At 38.1% G+C, this 22,302-nt stretch overlaps 2 protein-coding genes across 2 annotated transcripts; one reads left to right on the top strand and one right to left on the bottom strand.

Moving 5' to 3' along the window:
* Positions 1 to 409: 409 nt before the first annotated feature.
* On the bottom strand, positions 410 to 4,023 carry Dbp73D (putative ATP-dependent RNA helicase Dbp73D). The gene is made up of 7 exons (XM_073088674.1): positions 3,842 to 4,023; positions 3,437 to 3,755; positions 2,871 to 3,152; positions 2,446 to 2,623; positions 1,298 to 1,955; positions 788 to 968; positions 410 to 674 (listed from the first exon to the last, which is right to left on the bottom strand). The coding sequence occupies exons 1-7, from the start codon at positions 3,862 to 3,864 to the stop codon at positions 462 to 464; spliced, it is 1,854 nt and encodes a 617-aa protein (XP_072944775.1). The 5' UTR covers positions 3,865 to 4,023; the 3' UTR covers positions 410 to 461.
* A 316-nt stretch (positions 4,024 to 4,339) lies between these two features.
* On the top strand, positions 4,340 to 22,291 carry Cand1 (Cullin-associated and neddylation-dissociated 1). The gene is made up of 24 exons (XM_073088576.1): positions 4,340 to 4,586; positions 4,679 to 4,848; positions 5,126 to 5,339; positions 5,654 to 5,788; positions 11,044 to 11,201; positions 11,506 to 11,668; positions 11,928 to 12,101; positions 12,220 to 12,328; positions 12,627 to 12,760; positions 13,479 to 13,639; positions 14,103 to 14,302; positions 14,796 to 14,986; positions 15,341 to 15,469; positions 15,558 to 15,689; positions 16,127 to 16,298; positions 16,817 to 16,977; positions 17,737 to 17,897; positions 18,490 to 18,688; positions 18,826 to 18,945; positions 19,107 to 19,244; positions 20,038 to 20,226; positions 20,647 to 20,890; positions 21,275 to 21,421; positions 21,791 to 22,291. Exons 1-24 carry the CDS (start codon positions 4,545 to 4,547, stop codon positions 21,922 to 21,924), a joined length of 3,777 nt encoding a protein of 1,258 aa, XP_072944677.1. The 5' UTR covers positions 4,340 to 4,544; the 3' UTR covers positions 21,925 to 22,291.
* The last annotated feature ends 11 nt before the right edge of the window (positions 22,292 to 22,302 follow it).

Below are 22,302 nucleotides of genomic sequence, written 5' to 3'. Positions count from 1 at the left end.
TTATACCCCACGGAGAACGAACAAGTATCGTGACGAATATCGAATATACCCGAGCAGATGATTTACACTCTATAAAAGTATTCGACATGTATAAAAAACATGTTCAGAGCTACCAAACCTAAAGTTTGGACTTGGACACATTATAAAAGCACTTTTGTACGACCATGGTTTTCTGTAACTACAGATTAGGTACTGCGCCTAAAGCCGATATTTCAACTATGTATTATCAACATAGAGTATGTATTACTTTTTCGAGTCTCAAAAAATATATTGCCAATAAATTGACATATTTAAAAAAAATACTTAATTAGCTTGAACTTGGTTATATGTTTGTAAATTAAAAATGGCAGCTTTTCATGTTCTATAATATGGGGAGTTATGGTTCAAAGTTGTAAAGCAAAGATAAATATTTTGTTATTGGTCTCAAGGACATATATTTTGAATTAAAACATATTTATTGCCTATTTTGATTTTGTGCGTTTTCTTTTGGGGGGTTTACTTTTTGATCCTCTTTTTAGCACAATCGATTTTTTTACTTTATCATTTAATTCTGTATGTATTACATCCTTCGTTTCCTTTATAGCATATCTATAATCATTTGATAAGCGATTGAGTAAATCTGTAGGAATTTCCAGTTGAGGTAAATCAGATTTTTCTCCAGACTGCATAATTTCCTGCAAATAAAAATACATTGAGGAGATTAAAAATTTGGTAACCTTCAACCACTTGTATATAATTAATTATACATTTTTTAAAGTGTATTTTGTAATCTACAAACTATGATTACCTTGAACATTTGTACTTGATTCTGCATCAAAATTGTTACAGCATGTCCTGTATGTCCTGCTCTTCCAGTGCGCCCAACTCTGTGTATATATGTTTTGATATTCCTAGGCGGATCATATGACACAACATAGTTACAGTTTGGTATATCTATCCCTCTGGCTAATGCATCAGTACTTATAATTCTGAAAAAAGTAGAATTAAGTATAGAACCTTCTGTCATTCAATTCTCAAGGCACAATTATTTCATACTTATAACATAACATTACATTTAGAACTACTGGGTTTTCACTACAGTAGTGGGGTTAGTAGGTAAAGGACTAAAAGCCTTCCAACTTATCCCTCAGATATAGTAATGCATCTGTTGTCAATATTAGACATCTACAATTTACTTAACTTAGCTGTGACCAGATTTATCCCTTGAATTTTATAAACAGATAAAAATCTTCATTAAGGTGAAATATAAAAAAGCTTCAGCCAATAAATTGAAGAATATAACCATTACAATACTTACACGTTTATTTCAGATTCTTTAAAATTTTTCAACACCACTTCTCTTTTGGATCTCTCAAGTGCTGCAGACAATTCTGCCACTTTAAGACTCCCTTTGCTCCAAGTATTTAGTAGAACTGTTAATCTATGTGCTGACTGTGCTGAATTAGTGAAGCACAGTACTTTATTCCATAGCTTTTCAGCTAATAAATGGAAGAGAATAAGTGGTTTCTCTTCAGCTTCATTGCAGACACAAATGTTTTCTTGCAATTCATCAGGTGTGGCATATTTTTTTATATACTTATCATTTGTTAAATCATTTATTGGAGCAACAGAGAAAAGTTTTGGCTGAAATAATCCCCATTGTTCTAATAGTTCTGGGTCAGGGGACAGTGTTGCAGAGAATAACAATTTGTGTGGTGGTGGCTTTTGGCTGGTAATATTATTCCAATTTAAATGGGGTATTTTGTTTGTGGCTGACTGATTATCCTGCTTTATATGTTTATCTAGATGATAAAGCCAGTCATTCTGGATGTTGTCCATAATCCTATCAGCTTCATCAATCACAAGGAATTTCAAGTATTTTAATGAGAACCCCTCAGTATTTTGTAAATGTTCAACGAGTCTTCCTGCTGTGCAAACTATTATGTCCATTTCACTGATCCATCCCATTGTCTCAGCTAGAACAATAAAAATATTTTATTTACATATCAAAAGTTCACCGTAGTTTTAGAAAAGGCAATGCAAAAATATAAAATAACTAACTAACAAAATAACTATAGTTTTAAAATGATTCACTCTTAAACAAGACACAGTATGGAATTTAATTGTGTTATAGGATGTGTAGTGGTGTTGTTGGAAATGATACTCTGAAGCTATTTACACGACTCACTATATTATAGATTTATATATATACAATTAACAAACGAAAGTAAGCGAATAATAATGAAAGATTTAAACATAAATATTAATTTTCGTATCTACACAATTGACATGACATCCTAACTGTCTTTTCTTATTTTTCCTCTCCAATATTCGGTTTTCTTTATAGAGATAGAAGGAGGTTTGTAGGTTATACTCTACAGTGTCATTAAACATTTTTTTTTTGTGACGAACAAATAAATATGAGTACGCTAGACCCCATACAATGAAATTGTACAATGTACTTACTGTACCGCATTATCTGTTGCTGTTCTTTATGAAGAGGCGTTGAGCCACTCAGCAGGGCAACTTTTAAACCAGTGTTTGTGCAATATTTTTTAAACACTTTTGCAACCTGCATTGCTAGTTCTTGCACAGGTAAAACAATTAATGCCCGAATATGATGTCCAATTTCTTTCATCAGAACCTATAAAAATATTTTTTTTATTAGTAGAATTTTTCACACCTATGAAATATCTTCAAAATTTGAAGATATTTACAAGCTTATTTACAATAGCTCGCATATCCTAAAGAACTATTGTAAATAATTTATTTGGTAGAAAACAAAAATACAGGATTAATGAAAGCTAGTCTTGTGATCCTGGAAAAGAAGAGTTGCTAGCTACGTTTGAGTTTTTCTATATACCAAAATATGTATTAAAACCATAACATACCTGAATTATGGGTAAAACAAAAGACAATGTTTTGCCACTGCCCGTGGGAGCTGACACACAGACATCATTGGGCCAGAATGAGTTTGAGAACTGGTGTTCTTTGAGAATGAATGGAATGACTTGCTCTTGAACAGGAAACAGGTGTGTCACATTCTCGCTTGCTAAAGTCGTTTTAAGGATGCTGCTTAGCCAGGTTTGCTCCTCCACTTTACATGTTAAGGTCTGAAGATTCTTGGAAACGCTGAATGGATGAGATAGCCAATAGGGCAAGACTCTTTCCACCTGAAAAGAGGTTAGTTATAAAAGCTTCATAAATACATAAGAAATTTTAATATTGTTTTTAGTAGGAAATATTGAAAAAAAATCTCCACATAAATGCCTTTTTAGGATTCCAGATCCAAAGGAATGGTTGATGAAATTGTTATATGAAAGTGTAATTAACCCAAATATTGATACATCACAAAAAATATATATATATATGTTTTTTGTTTTATTAAATATACTTATAATATAAAATAAATGTTTAAGAATATTGAAAAGCGTTAGCTTATTAAACTTAGCCTTACCTTAGTTTTCTTATCAAAATCCTTGCACCCTAAAACTTTAAACTCCAGTGATGGTTTCTGTTTCAGCGAAATTGGAGTTTGGTCTACATTATTATCAATTTTTTCAGTATTAGTCTCCTCCAATTCCATTGGTTCAATATTAGTAGTGTCATCTTTATTTTTTAGTGGTTTTGGAGTCTGATCTGGTTTTAAAGTAATAACATCTGAAGTTTTAGGAGCTTTGTAAGCTTTTTTCCTTTCCTCTATTTTTTGTTTCAATTTTTGCAAATGAATTGTTTCCTGGTTAATTAAATCAGTATCGTCTTCTGGTCCCTTGTATCTAGAAGTATGAATAAAATAAATTGATAATCTTTACACAACCCTGTAAAAAGTATGTTTCTATAGTCTTTAATTCTTAATACGTACCTGTTAACGATGAATAAATCCATTTTATAGCTTTATACTTTAGTTAATTATTTAATAATTATGTTCATTATTTTAATTCGATTCCTAAGTTCTAGTTTTGTATTAAATAATTTGTGTTCTAACCTCTTAACCCAAAAAAATATACAAGCATGAACTTTTGAAAGATAGAAGTTCTGACGTTTGACGTTGACGTTGACGTTAGCTTTCATCTTTTTTTAATATTCCTCCTGTTACATATATCATGTTACACAGCTGATATTACACCCCCGCCCCAGGGGTAGTGCGCCCCGGGCTTCTTGTCCTGAGAGGGCCTCCATATGTCTATAAGTTCCCCTGTAGATGTTTGTAACAATACTTACATAAGTATTGAATATTTAACCATTGTAACTTTCGATAATAGAATAATGCAAAGAAAAATTAAAGTTGAGCGTCCATAATGTGCTTACTACCTTATTTTAAATGCGTGATTTCATTTGCAAGCTGTATGCCTTAAAATAATTATTTGCTATTATCTGTGGTGTAGTTGAGAATGGAGCAGTCAGATTTCAGAGCATTATTTTTCGATTATTTCTGTGAACCATAGGTTGTTTTATAAAGTATCAAATGAATAATTTCTTCTGTTTGGTCTGTAAGAAATAGACATTCACATGTTTGTGTCCCGTTAGGGGTTTTATTAGTATTATAAAGTTTGAAACCAATCAAAATGGCTAGTGTATCTTATCAAATTGCCAATCTCCTTGAGAAGGTAACCGGCTCGTGTAAAAACAAATTCTGAATCTTACAGTGCTACAAACTAACTAAATGATGCTTCTGTATTATATTTATTACATCTTTTAGATGACATCCAATGACAAAGACTTCAGGTTCATGGCTACAAATGATTTGATGACTGAACTTCAAAAGGATAGTATAAAGCTGGATGACGACTCTGAAAGGAAGGTGGTAAAGATGTTGCTTCGACTTCTCGAAGATAAAAACGGGGAAGTCCAAAATTTGGCAGTAAAATGGTATGTCCAGTAATAAGTATTTAAAAAATAACACTTCATTTTGTAGGAGTGATTCAACAAATTTAGGAAAGTAACCTTATTTGGCAATTGATTTTTAAGACATAGGACGTTGTTTCTATGTTTTATATGCTGCAAGCTATTGAAGTATTGAGACTAGAAATGGGATTTTATATAGCAAAGATTATACTATTAAATTAATTGTAATTTTCGGCATTATTTCATATTCTATTTATTAATATTTATTATTAATTATATTCTTATTTTTGTATGTTCACAGTCTCGGTCCACTCGTGAATAAAGTCAAGGAGTACCAAGTAGAGGGTATTGTAGAGACCCTATGTGCCAACATGCTCTCTGACACAGAACAGTTGAGAGATATCAGTAGCATTGGTCTGAAGACTGTCATATCAGAACTACCATTAGGCTCTAACACGCTGGCAGCAAATGTGTGTAAAAAAATAACAGGAAGACTGAGTGTTGCTATTGAGAAGGTTTGTGTGTTTTTTTTATAATTTGGAATTTGAAATATGGTTATATATTTTGTTCTAGGAGTGGGTAGGTGTATTAAGTACTTGTTTATGTTCAATGCTTTTATTTTATTGTGGAATTGGAATACTCATGCACATACTTATTGGATTTTTATTCTATATATATTGAGTCAAGAAAATAGCCAATAGTGTATATAATAGTGATTGTTTTAATCAATTATTAATGTGTCACAGATCTTAAATTTTAAGATCATTCATATTTTTTTAGTGTTCCAAAATAAAATGCACATTACTTAAGTAAATTGTTGTGTTTTTAGCAAGAAGATGTGTCTGTCCAGTTGGAAGCTCTGGACATCTTAGCTGACTTACTAAGCAGATTTGGGGGGCTCCTTATTGCTTTCCATCCAATGCTACTGAGTTCCCTGTTACCCCAACTGGCCTCTCCACGTCAGGTTTGTTACTCACCTGTTATACTTAAATTATCTGATGGATATAGAAACCTTTAATTTTGAACAAATGTTTTATAGAATTTCAGAAGTGGTTGGTTCAGTCATTTCTAGGTTTTGTAATTAGATTAGTTTTTTTTTTTTTTTTTTTTTTTTTTGTGTTAGCATCTGCGATCAGTCTGTCTGCGACTATAAACAGATGTGTTGTGAGACTTATAAGGCATGTAGGGAACTGCTCCCAGCGGAGCCAACCCTTTCTTTATTTTCGGACTATTAGTCACGCGTCATCGAACATATCCCGCCGCTTTTTTAGGCGACGTTCAGTGACTGCAGTTGCCAGCTGCCCCGCCAGTCGGTTGGGGTGCCTATGCAGGCGTTTTTTATATTTTTCTCCATGAGTTTCTATTTCTGTTTTTACCATGGGTATGTTCAGGATTTCATGGACCTCTGTTGTTCTAATAAACCAAGGTGCATTTGATATTTGTTTTAAGATGTAATTTTGTACTCGTTGGATGATCATGACATTAGAGGTACTTGCCGTGCCCCACAGCTGTATACCATAAGTCCAAATGGGTTTCAGTATTGTTTTGTATATGAGCAGCTTGTTGTCAGTGGATAGTTTTGAATTTCGTCCAAGTAGCCAGTAGAGACCCTTGTATTTTAGATTAATTTCGTCCCTTTTTGTTTGGACGTGTTTTTTCCAAGTGAGTCTACGATCCAAGTGCATGCCGAGGTACTTTACAGTGTTTTGGTGTGGTAGTTGGACGCCATTTAGGCTGACTAGTGAGCAATCGCCCTTTCGGAGTGTGAATGTTACGTGCACTGACTTAGATACACTAGTTGCAATCCTCCATTTGGCTAGCCATTTTTCAATTTCGTTTAGGCTGTTCTGTAGGACCTTAGAAGCTTTAATCGGACAGTTGTTCGATGAAAGTAGAGCTGTGTCGTCAGCGAAGGTTGCTATGGTAACATCTTCGTTTTGGGGTAGGTCGTACGTATACAACGTGTATAAGATCGGTCCCAGCACAGAGCCCTGTGGGACGCCTGCAGATGTTTCATGAAAACATGAGGTGCAGTCACTTTCCCTGACTTGAAACAATCTATCAGACAAGTACGATTTGAGGACATTATAGAATGTGTGTGGTAATGTTGCTTTTATTTTATATAGCAAACCCTTATGCCAAACTCTGTCGAAGGCTTGTTGTATATCCAGGAAGACTGACGAGCAATATTCTTTTTTTTCCATTGATTTTCTAATCACTCTGCAGACTCTGTGTACCTGTTCTACAGTCGCGTGTTCTTTCCTAAAGCCAAACTGGTGTTCCGGGATGATTGACTTCTCTTCAATGACGTGTGATATTCTGTGAAGTAGTGACTTCTCCAGAAGCTTTGACATTATCGGCAAGAGGCTGATAGGTCTGTACGATGTGATCTCATGAATGGGTTTTCCAGGTTTTTGCAGCATTATAACATTTGATACTTTCCATAGGTCTGGAAAGTATCCAACTCTTATTACTGCATTGAATAACATCGTTAAGTACACCATAACTTTACGCGGTGATTCGTTAAGGACCTTTTTGTCGATCATATCGTATCCCGGGGCTTTATTGCTCTTAAGTGACTTGAGGTTTCTATATATTTCACTGGGTGTCACTAATTTCAGAGGTATGTCCAGTTGGAGATCTTGGCTGAGAGTGAAGTCGATGTCTGTTTCATCCGCATCTGGTGCAGCATCGTTTGGTGTAAATACTTGGCTGAGGTGCTTAGCAAATGCCTCTGCTTTTTCTTGAGCAGTTCTAATCCACTGACCGTTTGGTGACCGTAAAGGTGGTGTTTGTTGTAGTGGCCGACCAAGGTTTTTACAGGCTTTCCATAGTGAGTAATTGGTGTGTTTTGTTGGTGTTAGTCCTTCCAGATAGCTATCTACAGCAATATTGTTTGCTTCCTTAATAAGCGTCTTGAGTTCTTGGATGGATTTATTTAGTTTCTTTTTGTCACTTGAGTGTCTACTAGAATGCCATACTCTACGCAGTCGTCTTTTTTCTAGTATTTTTTGTCTTATGGATTCCGAGTATGTTTTACTTTGGGGGGAGCGTTCGGTGACTTCAGGAGTGGACCTCCAACAGCATTCCTGTATTACTGAGGTTAATATGCGTACGGCGCAGTCGATGTCTGTCTCTGTTTTTAATGGTACATTTAGTTTTAAACTTTCCTGAACTGCTTCCCTGTAGGAGTTCCAGTCAGTGCGTTTATTGTAGAGTTTACCATTATTGTCCATATTTAGAACAGAATTGCCTATAGTCAGGATCACCGGAACATGATTGGTGTTCGAGTCCAAGCATGTTTCTATTTGATGAGACAGTCTCGATAGGCCTTTTACAATGAAGAAGTCTATCACATCTGGGAGGCGGTTTGGGTCTGTTGGCCAGTTGGTCGGATCTGTAGTTGAGATTGTGGTGAGATGGTTTTTGTCTATAGCTTTCTTGAGTTCTCTGCCTCTTGTGGTGGTAAGTCTTGAAGCCCAGTGTACATGTTTAGCATTCCAGTCACCTCCTGCTATGAAGCGTAGTCCCAGTGTTTTGAACAGCTCCTCATATTGCTCTTCTTTTATTGTATGCTTAGGTGGACAGTATATGGCGGACACATTAAACGTTCCATTTACATCTTCTACAGCTATTGTTGTTGCTTGTATATGTGGCTTTCTAAATTGTGGTTGTTCATGGTGTTTAATTTTTGACTTTATAATTATTGCCGTTCCTGCATGTGCAGTGCCATCTGGATGGTTTGTGGCGTAAATATTAAAATTGCGCATACTAAGATTGCTGTTGTCAGTTAGGTGAGATTCAGACACTAATAAAATGTCTATGTTGTGTGTGTTTAGTAGTACTTCTACCTCTTCTAGGTTACTAGATAGACCGTCTAGGTTCCACGTTGCTATCTTGAGGGAAGCCATTATGTCATTTTGGCTACCAATGTTGTTATGAGGTTAATTAGAGTACTCATTTGTTGTAAGATAAGATCAAACTTTTCAGCTTGTTTAAGCAGCATCTCTTCAATTTTACTTGGTGCAGTTTGGTCCATGTTAGTGGCTTTTGGTCTACCTCTCAAAGTATCCGCAAAACTTGCTCCCCTCCTGGTGCCCGAGTTCTGTATTACCCGATTTTTATCTGGATGTTGAGTTTGGAGTTCCGGGTACTGGTACTGAGGTGGCAGTTGGTTCTCTACGTTAGCTGTCGGCGTGCTAAAGTCTCTGTGATCGTTGTTCCGCTTTCCAAGTTCTTTTGTTGTAGCCCTTGCTCTTAGGTGTGCTTGTTTGACGGATTTTCGTGTTAGTATCTCTTTGTAGACTTCACATCCCTTATAGTTGGCTGGATGGGCCCCAAGGCATAGAGCACACTTTGCTGGGGTGTTTCGATCGGTCTTAGGGCAATCTGCTGTTCTATGTGCTTCAGCGCATTTCACACAGCGGTAGGGTCGCATACAATAGTTTTTAGAGTGCCCATACTGTTGACATTTTTGACATTGAATTATAGACTTCCGTTTTCTGGGTTCCTCTATGACCACAGATTGATGATTTATATGTTTGATGGTCTTTATAGCTTTGTTATTTGAACTCTGTTGTAAGGTTGCAAAGAATGTGGAGGTGGGTTTTTTCTCAGGTCCATACTTTGCATTTATTATCTCTCCAATTACTGTGTTTCCTGTATCCTCTAGTGATTCTTTTATGATGCTAATAGGAGTTGAGTGATGAAGGTTTTTTAATTACGATTCTGTAGGGTCTTTTGTCCTTTCTGTTAAATGTGTGTCCAATAAGTCCTTTCTCTCTAATTACCTGCAATATAGATTTGTAGACTTCAGTGTTGGTGCAGTTAATGCGAAGTTGATTTCTGTTGATGATTTTGTACACAAATTCAGTTTTGTTTACAACTTGTTCCAAGAGTTCAGTGAGCTTAGTGAGGTCTTCAATTCCATATAGAATTATAGGAGGCGGTTTCGGTTCTTTAGCAGGAGCTTCCCTCTCGGTGTTATCTTCCTGATCTATTGGGAGAGTGCTAAATTGGTTTGTAGTCACTATTTTCTCTGTGGGTGGAGATGAAACAGTTTTCCTTTTTTTGGAACTGCGTAGTTCTGGTACTCTTTGCCACGTAGGAGGGTCAGATTTTTCTGTATCGCTATCCATGGTATATGGAGTGGTGTTGGGACTTTGCATGTCAGTATCCGATACAAAACTCTGAGATGAGGTTCTTGGTCTAGCCAGAAATAGACCAGGATGAAAAACTTGCTGTGTAAGTTTCTTATTATTTTCTTTAAGACCAGTAGCATTCACTGGTAAGGGGGCCTGGGTACCCACCCTCTTACAGTCTTCGGTAACCAATTTCTCACTTGCAGGCCCGGGTACCTGCAAGCGCCGGGTGCTAGCCGGATCGCAAGGCAAAACATTCTCATTATTATCACTCATTTCATTACGGTGGTTGGGAGAGTAGAGCAGTGCTTTCCCAAGGCACTACACGCCACTATTTCGGGGTGGCACCCTAGCCTTTGATGATCCAACATCTGTCTACAAGGCAGCAGTTACACTTTAATTTCGGAGTTTGTGTCTCCTGGACCAATTGCCGTTCCAGGGCTCACGAGGTTGGTCTCACCGGGTCCGAGCTTAGATTATAGTGGCGGCTCCTACTCGCCACTGTCGTCCTCTTTCATCGGGTTTTGTGCTTTTTCATGGGGAATTCTCCGCCACAAGAATACCCAGCACCCCTCTAGATGGACCGCCCAGCTGTCCGCGACTGCCGTAGCAGCTAGCCATCATATCTGAAGGCCGTTTCGCTATCCGCAACCTGCGACGCGGAGGGTGGCACAGGGCTATGCCCCTGGGAATTTTTCTCCCAGAACCCTCGAAAGATTAAGTAATTAGATTAGTAATGAAACAATTAGTGTCTCTAACAAGAATAACTTTGATTTTCCCTTTACGTCCATGCTTCAAAGTCAAAACTTACTTAGAAATTTTGCATAAACATAACAGGAAAGTGATTGAAAGTAAAAACATAAAAAAATAAATAGAATAAACTTAATTGTTCCATTGAAATGATTTCAACATACTTACAATTTTTATGTATATGAAAAATAACATAAATTTTATATGAATAAATTTAAATTTTTGTAAATATTTAAAGTTCTTATCACTCTCCTGCAAATTTTACTTATTGCAGCTTATTGAGGATTGCGTTTCTAGCATTGTTGTGTAATATATGATTTATTTTCAGGCTGTACGCAAGCGCACTATAGTTGCATTGTCACATCTTGTAATGTCTTGTAATGCAGCTCTTTACAACAAACTCATTGACCACTTGTTGGAGGGATTGAGTTCATCTACATCATCAAGTGTCAGCCGTACACATATTCAGTGTATTGCTTCAGTATGGTAAGAAATTTAGTTACAAAATGTATTAAAAAGCATGGTCAAATTCTGGAGTTCAAAATTATTAATCTTTAATGCTGAGTACTAAAATTTGTTTGTAAAAGCTTGTAGGCAATATATTCTAATTTACACAACATACAGACCATGCTGTCTGCTTCCCCCAATGTAGTAATTAAAAGCATTTTATCTATATCCATTCACTAACATAGAATTGTTCCTTACAATATTCTATTGTTATGTGCTACACTTTGCATAGGTTTTCCCATGTTACATATAGAAAAAAATTATGACCATCATATGCTCTTAGCCGCCAAGCTGGACATAGATTTGGGGAGCAATTGTGGAGAGTGGCTCCGAAGGTGCTTGAGCACTCGACTGACCCCGATGAAGAACTTCGTGAACACTGCTTGCAGGCACTCGAAGCTTTCGTACTTAAGTGCCCCAAAGAGGTGCAACCTCATATTCCTACAGTAAGTTATTGAACCATCTTCAAATATATAATTAATTAAGGTGCTTATTATGTGTTTTGGAATAAAATATAGTACTAGTATAGTAGAGAATTTTAGATAATATTATATTTTTTAGTACCTATAAATTTTTTTTATCTTTTCCAGACTGAGTTATTTATTTTAATACAGTTTGATTTAAATACAGTCACTTACTAATCTGACAATATTTACTAAATAGCAAATGTGAACTTTGAAAATGATGCAATATTCTGTCCACCAGATAATCGATCTCTGCCTGAAAATGATAACATATGATCCCAATTATAATTATGAAGATGAAGAAGAAAATGGCGGTGGGGAGGATGAAGAAATGGAAGATGAGTCCATTGAACCTGAAGCCGACCCCGAATCTGACTCTGAGGAGTATTCTGATGATGACGACATGTCTTGGAAGGTGATATATGCATATATTAATTTTTGTATTAGGTTTCTATTAATATTCGAGCTAAGTTGGAATCGGCAACATAGGTAAGATAATCTGTGATTAACTTTTTTTGATGATTGTTTAATAGGTCAGACGCGCTGCAGCGAAGTGCCTTGAGTCTGTTATATCAACACGTCATGAGCTCCTGCCTGAGTTGTATCAGACTGTATCACCGGCCTTGATTGCAAGATTCAAAGGTACTTATATTATTTACATTCCACAACATTATGGAGAATTTTCTTACGATATATTTAATAATAATAATAACTTTTTATTTCGAGCGACTGTTGACTCATATATTTCCATCACCATTTAAAATATTTGTGGTAAATTAAAATTTATGGATTAGTGTCAAAAGCTATGGAATAGTGTTTTAGGTCTCTTAACCTAGACTCAACAGACAATTCTATTCGCAAATTGAAACATTATAATGAAGCTTCAAGAGGTGTATATAATATGTTTGAAGAGCTTCAATATAATATGATTGTTGTGCAGAGCGCGAAGAGAACGTGAAGTGCGACATCCTGAGCGCGTACACGGCGCTGCTGCGCGCCACGCGGCCGCCGCCCGCGCTGCAGTTGACGCTCGCGCCCGCTGAAAATTCACCACAAGCGCTTTTGCTGCAGCGGGTACGTAGTTTTATGTTACCCAGAGGCAATAATTATTTATTTTGTTTCTCGGCTACTATAGTGAATATGAAAGCTCTACTTCCGATTGCATAAAAATGTTCAGACCTCCTTTTAGGTATTTGGTCATTATCGCCATTGGCCGATCCATATAACTAATAGTGGTAATAGTATGGTAGTATTACCAATAAGTTAAGAGAGATACATCACAAAGGGTGTTTCTATTATTTGTAATTAAGTTCACATAATAATGACAATAATGACATAATATGAACAGGTATTCACGACGTGTTTGACTGTGGACTCATAATTTTCAGATGGTTTTATCGAAAGTACCGAATCATTTTGTGTTTACTGATGAATGCTTTTAAAATAGAAGTCAGAATTCTTATTTCAGGTCCACTATTATTTTTTACACGCTTTTTATTAGCTTCACCTGTATGTTTGTATGTTTGTTTGTATGTTTGTAACCGACTTCTTTGGGCGCGATTTTGACCCACTTTAAACGGCCAGATTTCGTTCAAACTTTGTAGATTTATTTCACCATTATACTATTTACTGTTCCTTAATTGATTCCTAGATTCATTTAGATTTTCTACTTTTTAGTTAATTTTATCATAAAAGCGTGTTTTTTAGTTTTTTGAACTATATTTATTTATTAATATTATTGATAATTTTATACGTGTTTATGGAGTCGTGTGAGACATTGTTCGTGTCATAGGTGGGTGGCATCGTACGCGGTGCCTTGCGTGTGATTCGTGGTCGCAGTGTGCGTGCTCGCGCGTGTGCTCTTGCGCTGTTGCGCGAGCTACTGGCCGCCGCGCCCGGCTGCCTCACCGACCACGCCGCCAGGGTCATCGCCGCTCTCACGCCCGCACTTACGTATGTACAGTTCATATCACGTTTAGATTTCTTTGTCAGATAAAATTGCACTGTTGAATTAAAGACTTAAAGAAGTTTAAGTTACTATAATTTTTGCATTTGATTGTGTATATCAGTGACCGTAGCAGATAGTTTTAGCTGGCTGTTACTGTTATTGGCTGGATGTTACTGTACAGTATCCATTGATGTAGTTGTAGAGAGTACATATTGTAGAAAGTAACTGCCTGTTTCGTAATGAGGCTGCAGAGCACATATTAGCACATATTACAGACTTCGTTTCTTCCTGAAAATGTGTGGAGGTTATTTCTTTCGCTCTTCTATAATGCTATTTGATATGCTATCATATGTTTTTGTCTAATGGAATGTTTATTATTTTATGAGGCCAGTAAATGTTAGTCCAATAAAGAGTTCCAAAACAATTGAATAAAGTTCAATTTCAGTAAAGTGATAATGTTGGTTACAGCGACAAGGGCACGGCGTCGTCGATGAAGATCGAGACGCTGGTGTTCATGTCGTGCCTGGTGCGCGGCCAGGCGGGCGTGCGCGCGCACGCGGCGCAGCTGCTGCCCGCCACGCTGGCCGCCGTGCGCGACCCCTTCTACAAGGTCACCGCGGAGGCGCTGCGCGTGCTGCAACACCTCGTCAAGATCATGCGACCACTAGGTATGTCACACCGGTCATATGGGTGCTCTGTGCTTAGTCTAGGATGTGTCAAATCCTCTATAGTCGGTCATTACGAACGTGCGAGCCGAGTCATAAAAGATGGCGTCAAAGGAATGTGACAATACTGCACAACTTGGTATCAGTAAAGGGATGCCGCTCGGACGCAGGTAGCTATAATTAAAGGACGCTGGTGTTCATGTCTTAGTGCTCTGTGCTTAGCGTAGGATGTTTCCAATAATAGGATGGGTTCATTTTCATTCAATAATATTCAGTTGCTGAATCAAAATATATAATTTAGCTATTTCACCCTGTTGGTGGAAAACACACACATTTTTTACGCTCTTATTAATGCGAGATTGAGAACAATATTACATTCCCTTTTTTGAGGGACTTACAGGGATTACAAATTTATAACTTGAACTGTTAACACATAAATCCTAACGTATTTATGTATTTTATTGCCATGTTCAAACAGTATTGTAATATATTTTAGATCATATCCAAAACATAGAAGGCGAAGAAATACACGTAGAGCCACCGCCAGAAGAGTTGAAGAAATTCATTCCCATGATGTACGAGTGCATGCTGGTGCGCTTGCGGGCCACCGACATGGACCAGGAGGTGAAGGAACGGGCCATCGCGGCTTGCGGTCAATTGCTCTGTCACTTTGGTGATTATTTACAGGTGAATACATTAAGTTTTTTTTATAATATTGTAGGAGAGATTAATTTTTCACTCCACCTGATGGTAAGTGATTGTTACCGCCGACCATAGACACCTGTAACCAACTCCTTATGAAACGTAGAATGTGAAGCTCATCACAGATGCATTGTCACTCCTGGGAATTAAGATGGTTGCCTCGTTCATTGTTATTATCAGTAAAAGATGCTAAATTTTATAACATAACCTGAAATTTCATCTTTCATTAATTTTGTCCGTAAATATTTTGCTAAAAGCAGAAACCTTGTTATATTTAGGCACTATCTATAACGCGTCTCAGTATGTGCTTGGTAATACTTAATTAATTTTTTTTTTCAGAATGAGCTTCCTGTATGTCTACCAATATTCTTAGAGAGGCTTCGCAACGAAATAACTCGTTTAACGACTGTTAAAGCTTTAACAAAGATTGCATCGTCACCGCTTCGTATTGATTTAAGACCTATTTTGGTAAGTATAGATAGATTTTCATCCATAAGTTATTTACATTTTGTAAAGCAGTATGTATTTATAATTAATTAAATTATAATTGTTGTAGAGTGATGCCGTACCTATATTAGGGTCGTTTTTGAGGAAGAATCAGAGGGCCCTAAAGCTGTCTACATTGGTGCTACTGGATACTCTTGTGGAAAATTATAGTCATGCGATTAGTATAGAGCTATTAAGTAAGGTAAGGCTTTTATATTTTTATGTTTTTGTAGGTAGTATTTCCAAAATTTCATGTATGCATGTATTAGCATTGAAAACGTGTTAATAATTATCATGAAGAAGTGTAATGAATTTCTTACCTACACAGTATACACGTTTTCACGTCAGTGTAATAGAAGTGATCAGTAAAGTTTTAAATGAATTTTTATTTATACTCGTAAACATTCTAGTTATTTTTTTAAGTACTTTTTTAGTACAGTTTAAAGTACATCCACTTTAAACTGTACTCTTATGTGGTGATACTGTATATGGTGATGTGAGACAAAAAATTGTAATTTGTCATCAATTATGAATAAAAGGTTAGGAGAATTCCTCCCATTAGACTCTCCGGCTAATGGAGGCCCATTAGACTCTGAAGTTATGGTACCATGATGTATCAGTGTGTCGTGGCGTGTGCAGGTGCTGATCGAGGTGCCGACGCTGGTGAGCGAGGCGGACTTGCACTGCGCGCAGACGGCGCTGTCGCTGGTGCGGCGCGCCTGCCTGCGCTGCCCCGCCGCGCTCACGCCCGAGGCCACGCACGCGCTCACGCCCAACATCCTCGCGCTCGCCAACTCGCCGCTGCTGCAAGGTCAGTTTTACTAACTCTGTTTTGTCAAATATTGACGAACTTTTACAGATCAGTTAAAACTTTGAAAAAAAGAATATGGCGATTGAATATTAACTAGAATTTCTCCAAATCAGTTGAGCGCGGCCGTTACGTACAGTACGTCGCAAGTGGATTTTTTTTTTATTTTAATCATTATATTCCAATTTTCGCAACTAGGCGAAAACTAGTTAAGCTAATTTTACTTAATCAGAAATTGAATAAGCTTGTTTTGAACAAGCACAAAAATCACATTATTACGCCATTAGATAATTTTAATTTTGTTTATAATCAATTCATCAAATTCTTAAAAATAATGATTAATGATAAATGATAACATGTAAGGAGTGGGCTTATTTTTAAGAACACCGTAAGATACGTGCTCGCTCTTCAACCCTAGTGTTTCAGTGCAATATGTGTCGAAATTTTTTTGTCACTGCGATGGACAACATTGTCGATTTGGTGGATTGGCTCTAAAGTAATAATCGTTGTGCCGTGTGCAGGTGGCGCTCTGAAGGCGATGGTGGGCGTGCTGTCGGCGCTGGTGGGCGCGGAGGTGGCGGGCTGCTCGCGGCGGGAGCTGCTGGCGCTGCTCGTGGCGCCCGTGCACCGCGCGCCCGACCACGCCGCCGCGCCGCAGGCCTCCGCGCACCACATCAAGCAGGTACCGTGTGCTGGTCGTGTCTTGGTGGGCGCGCTCGTCGGCATGAACGACAGACAATATGGGAATTCTGTTACATTGCACGTCCATCGCGGCGCGCACGAGTTGAAATGTTCTGTTCGCGCTTGTAGGGTGCACGGTTCGTGCGCATAAGGTGTCTACACTATGGGAATTCTGTTACATTGCAGGATACATTGCGACAATGTGGACGGTAAATTATTTCACTGCGTCTTACATTGCATGCTATGTTTTAGCAGTCTGTACCCACCTTAACGCGTGTGACGGCTCCTCGCACCAAATCAGGCGTTTACGTAGCACGATGTTTCTTGCTCATTAATTAGCTTTTGGTGAAGTCTTGCATATCTAGCTCATTTTATATAAATTATCACCATACTTTAATGGAATTCATATAGGTTAATCTCTTTTTTTCAAGTATTTATTTTTAAAAAAATCTATTAATTTTTAACTTTTGAAACCCTCAGTTTTTCTTATGTAAAGAGTTGATTACATGAAATAATATGCAACGAATCATTGTCAGCATTACATCTATGTGTGATTGCAACGGAAAAGCAATTCAATTTTTTTTGTTCAGATTTAACATGTGTGTTCAACAAGCTGTGTTCATAATTTATACTTGTTGTAGATTATGCTGTTTTTATGTACGTTACATTTCATTTTAGGTTCTATTCCGTTATATTTAAGATAGAACTTAGATAAGTGAACTTAAAGAGACATATGATTGATGTATGCTTCTGTGTGCAGGCGTACCACTCGCTGGCGAAGTGCGTGGCGGCGGTGGTGGCGAGCGGCGGCGCGGAGGCGCTGGACGTGGTGCGCGGCTTCCTGCGCGACGCCGCGCACCCGCCCTCCGACTCGCACCACATGTTCGCATTACTCGCGCTCGCCGAGATCGGCCGGCATCTGTGAGTTTGATCTACATCATTTGTGTTTTTGAGGCCACAATATTCAAACGTTAACATATATTTTGTACGTAACAGGCTCCATACCACTAATACATTCAACTTTTCTTTTGTATGCAATGTTATAAATTAGTTGAAATATAAAAGGTATCAGTTATTTTTACGGTAGAGGTATGCTTTTTGTCATGCAAAGGGTCTCCGTTCGATTCATGGCTAAACTGAAATATAAATGTTGTGTTGAGGTGTTTGCTTGGCAATTAGGAGTTGTTTTCGATTGTCTTCATGCATTCTGGACTCTTGTACCACATATAACATAGTAAAAGGGTATGAGTATAAAATATGAACTAGTTAGTGATGAGCGATTCCCTAGTAATCTATATATATAAAAATCAATTCCTGTTCGTTAGTCTAGCTAAAACTCGAGTATCGCTGGACCGATTTGGCCAGTTTTTGTTTTAAATTATTTGTGGAAGTCCAAGGAAGGTGTAATAGTTGAGGGAACATGAAATATATTTCATAAATAGATTTAGACGCGGTACGAAGTTTGCCGGGTCAGCTAGTAATATATAAATAATATGCGTTAATCTGTCCACAGAGACTTAAGCTCAATCCCGAACCTGAAGGAGGTGCTGTTGAACTCGTTCACGCCGTCGTCGGAGGAGGTGAAGTCGGCCGCGAGCTACGCGCTGGGCTCGGTGGCGGTGGGCAACCTGCCCGAGTTCCTGCCCTTCATCCTGCGCGAGATCGAGGCACAGCCCAAACGGCAGTATTTGCTGCTGCATTCGCTCAGAGAGGTTATTAGAATCAGAGTTATTAAAATCATTCAACCCTGTGATATTGACCTGCTATGCTGATCTGAACTCTTCGGATATGTATGTTATGTTTCTTATTAATTTTTGTTTGCAATTTGATCACCTATGTTTTTTTACAGATAATCTCATGCGAATCGTGTTCGCCTGAAGGCGTGGAAGCATTGAGGCCTTTTATACCCGAAATTTGGGTTCAGTTGTCTAAACACTGCCAGTGCTCGGAGGAAGGATCTCGTAACGTTGTACGTATTTTGATAATATTTTCTTACAAATGCAATAATTTCATATCACTTAGTATATTGATTTATGTTTTGTTTTTTCATATTTAGGTAAAATATGTAAAAGTATAGATGTCTTTATTGTTTTTCCATGTATTTTGTTATATGAAAGTCTTGGATTTCAGGTGGCCGAATGTTTAGGAAAGTTGTGCTTACTGGAGCCCCAAGATTTACTGCCACATTTGAAAGAGTTCCTCAAGTCACCAGAACCACTGACCAGAACCACCGCCGTGACAGCGGTCAAATTTACCATATCTGATCAGGTAATTTTTTGCTTAATTTCTCCTACAGATTTCCTAATTAGAGGAAAAAATAATCTACATGTGTTACTATATTTACGTATAATTATGCAAAAGTTATTGTTATAAATTAACATACAAAAAGTAAAAAACGGGTTTTTGAGATGAAATGAAAAAGTAGCTTGTTTGAAAATCACTTACACACATTGCAAATATGAAACATATTTGTATTATTGTAAATAAATTACAATTTATTTGATATTTAGGTTGGGGTGAGAAATTGTAAAGATTGTCGACTTACTGTGAACATAATTTATTTATTATGTCTGATTTTCAAAGTCAATGTGATTTAATATGAAATAATGTCTTAAAATTGAACATATTTAATTTCACAAATTTGGAGGAGGTGATATTCCGACTACTGAATTTAGTATAGGTTTAAATGCGATAGCGATGGTAGTATGTAAAGGCTAACTTTCTGCTTTTATTTATTATATGTATAAAAGAATGTGATAGCTTACTGGTTTAAGACACCCGACGTCTCGATAGAGGGGTCCGAGGTTCAAATCCCAGGCAACGCACCTCTGATTTTTCAAAGTTATGGGCGTATTAGAAAAAAAGGTGAGGAAACTGCACATCTGAGGGATTTATAAAAAAAATGTCAAAGGTATGTGAAGTCCACAATATGCACTGTGGCTAGCGTGGTGGACTATGGCCTAATCCTTCTCATTCTGAGAGGAGACCCGTGCCCAGCAGTGGGACAATAATGGGTTTATCATGATAAAATAATGTACAATATGTTTGTGTCGCGTGCCAGCCGGCAGCGATCGACCCGCTGCTGCGCGCGTGCATGGCGGAGCTGCTGCTGCCGCTGGGCGACGCGGAGCTGGGCGTGCGGCGCGTGGCGCTCGTCGCGTTCAACTCCGCCGCGCACAACAAGCCCTCGCTCGTGCGCGACCTGCTGCCCGACCTGCTGCCCACCATCTACGCGGAGACCAAGGTTAAGGTGGGTTATCGAGATCATATTACCATGCGGCATAGTCAACGTCAACGATCAACCTCAGCGTCAATGTGGTCAACGTTCCCATTGCACGAAAATATACAGTTGTAAATTTGATAAGTTGGCATTGTTTCCCAAGGTTATCGAGCACTGATCCCATTTTTACAGCTAATGGCGCGTTTGCATTTCTACTTACAGTTTGTCGATTGTTTTTTTATTTAATTCTTATAAATTAATCTCACAATAGGGCGTTAGATAAACGGTATAGGAAAATTGCAATACGAAAATGATCATCTTGTACGTGCTTCAATGAAGTTACACAACCGTAGATATAGAATAGATAACATTCCTATATCCTATCACGGTCCTCGAAAAATCTTATGCCGCGTAAGAATCACAAAAAACTACTTTGATTTACTATTGCAGAAAGAACTAATCAGGGAAGTGGAGATGGGTCCGTTCAAGCATTCAGTGGACGACGGGCTGGACCTGCGCAAGGCGGCGTTCGAGTGCATGTACACGTTGCTGGGCACGTGTCTGGACCGCCTCGACGTGTTCGAGTTCCTGCGCCACGTGGAGGACGGCCTGCGCGACCACTACGACATCAAGATGCTCACCTACCTTATGTGCGCTCGTCTCGCGCAGCTGTGCCCCGCCGTCGTGCTGCAGAGTAAGTGTTGAAAATATATACTAGGAATGGTGGCTTTCAGGGTTGAATTTCGAGAATCGCGATTGTTGTGACTTATAGCGCTATTTTATAATAGGGCTCTTGAGGCTGCGACCCTATACGAATGACGTGCGCGACCGTTAGTCTACTGTAATAATACTAAACACTATATACTTTGTGTAATAGATGCGTGAGGTCAATGTACAAAACGTTGAGACTAATTTAAAAGTTTATTTTCCTGTAGGTACATGGAATAGCACACATACTCGTTAAAAATTTATGTCGTTTCGCAACGTTCCAATGGCATTCTGATTACGTATTATTACTATATAATTTGAGAACGTCAGCGAACATTTGGTAAAATCTATTTATGTTTATTGTATGAAGGGCTGGAGAGCCTGGTGGAGCCGTTGCGCGCGACGTGCACGATGAAGGTGAAGGCCAACTCGGTGAAGCAGGAGTACGAGAAGCAGGACGAGCTGAAGCGCTCCGCCCTGCGCGCTGCCGCCGCGCTGCTGCAGATCCCCGAGGCTGGTTAGTGCCATTTATTTATACATTTTTGATATTTGTATGAAATTGACGGCAAGTAGGAGTTTACACTTGTGAAATTCTTTAATTCACTTAAAATGTGTTTGAAGTCCTATGTAAAATCAGTCAAAAATGCGTCCAAAGAATCTAATCTCTCTCTCTATCAGTCTCTAATCACTATCCCTTACCATTATATTCTTCAATCACTGTCACACTTGCTCTTTCAGACTGATCAAACACACTTGTTTATGTAAGTCGTGGTTTTTATGTAAGACTAATTCGTACTTATTATCTAAGTCATGGTTTTTATATAAGACTCATTCGTACATGTTATGCTACATTACGACGAAGAGTAAATTCCATTTATATTTTCAGACAAGAACCCGCACTTAATGGACTTCGTGACCCAGATCAAGTCGTTCCCCGAGTTGCAGCCGATCTTCGAGTCGATCCTGAAGGACTCGAGCGGCAGCGGCGGCGTGGACTCCAACCTCATGGACCAGAGCTAGCCGCCTCGACATCCACATACATATTGCATTTCTTTTTATAACGCTCATCAACCACGTAGTACGACCCACGAGACTCAATCTCGATCGATATTGGAAGATAGTTGTCACCGCGATAATTGCATTTAAATCACTTTTCTTTCTTTACCAGGCCAAGCATGTTAATGTTAGGAGTAGCGATGCGACTACTTATCGATCTGAATATGAAAAATACTCAAACCATGTCTTCATATATGTTTTCCATTGTCAATCGCGATTCATAGTCTCGGAGGAGCGTTATGTGTATTTCGTATCACATGTTCACTTTTGTACACATCCACGACGATTGTAAAAAATGTTCCAAATTTAATAGATGTTTAGTTGAACATGACGTCTACTTTT

Source organism: Epargyreus clarus, unplaced genomic scaffold, assembly GCF_041222505.1.
Source record: "Epargyreus clarus isolate Ecla_fem2 unplaced genomic scaffold, WU_Ecla_fem_2.2 ptg000003l, whole genome shotgun sequence".
Classification (NCBI taxonomy): Eukaryota; Metazoa; Arthropoda; class Insecta; order Lepidoptera; family Hesperiidae; genus Epargyreus; species Epargyreus clarus.
This window is presented reverse-complemented; position numbering and strand designations above follow the sequence as displayed.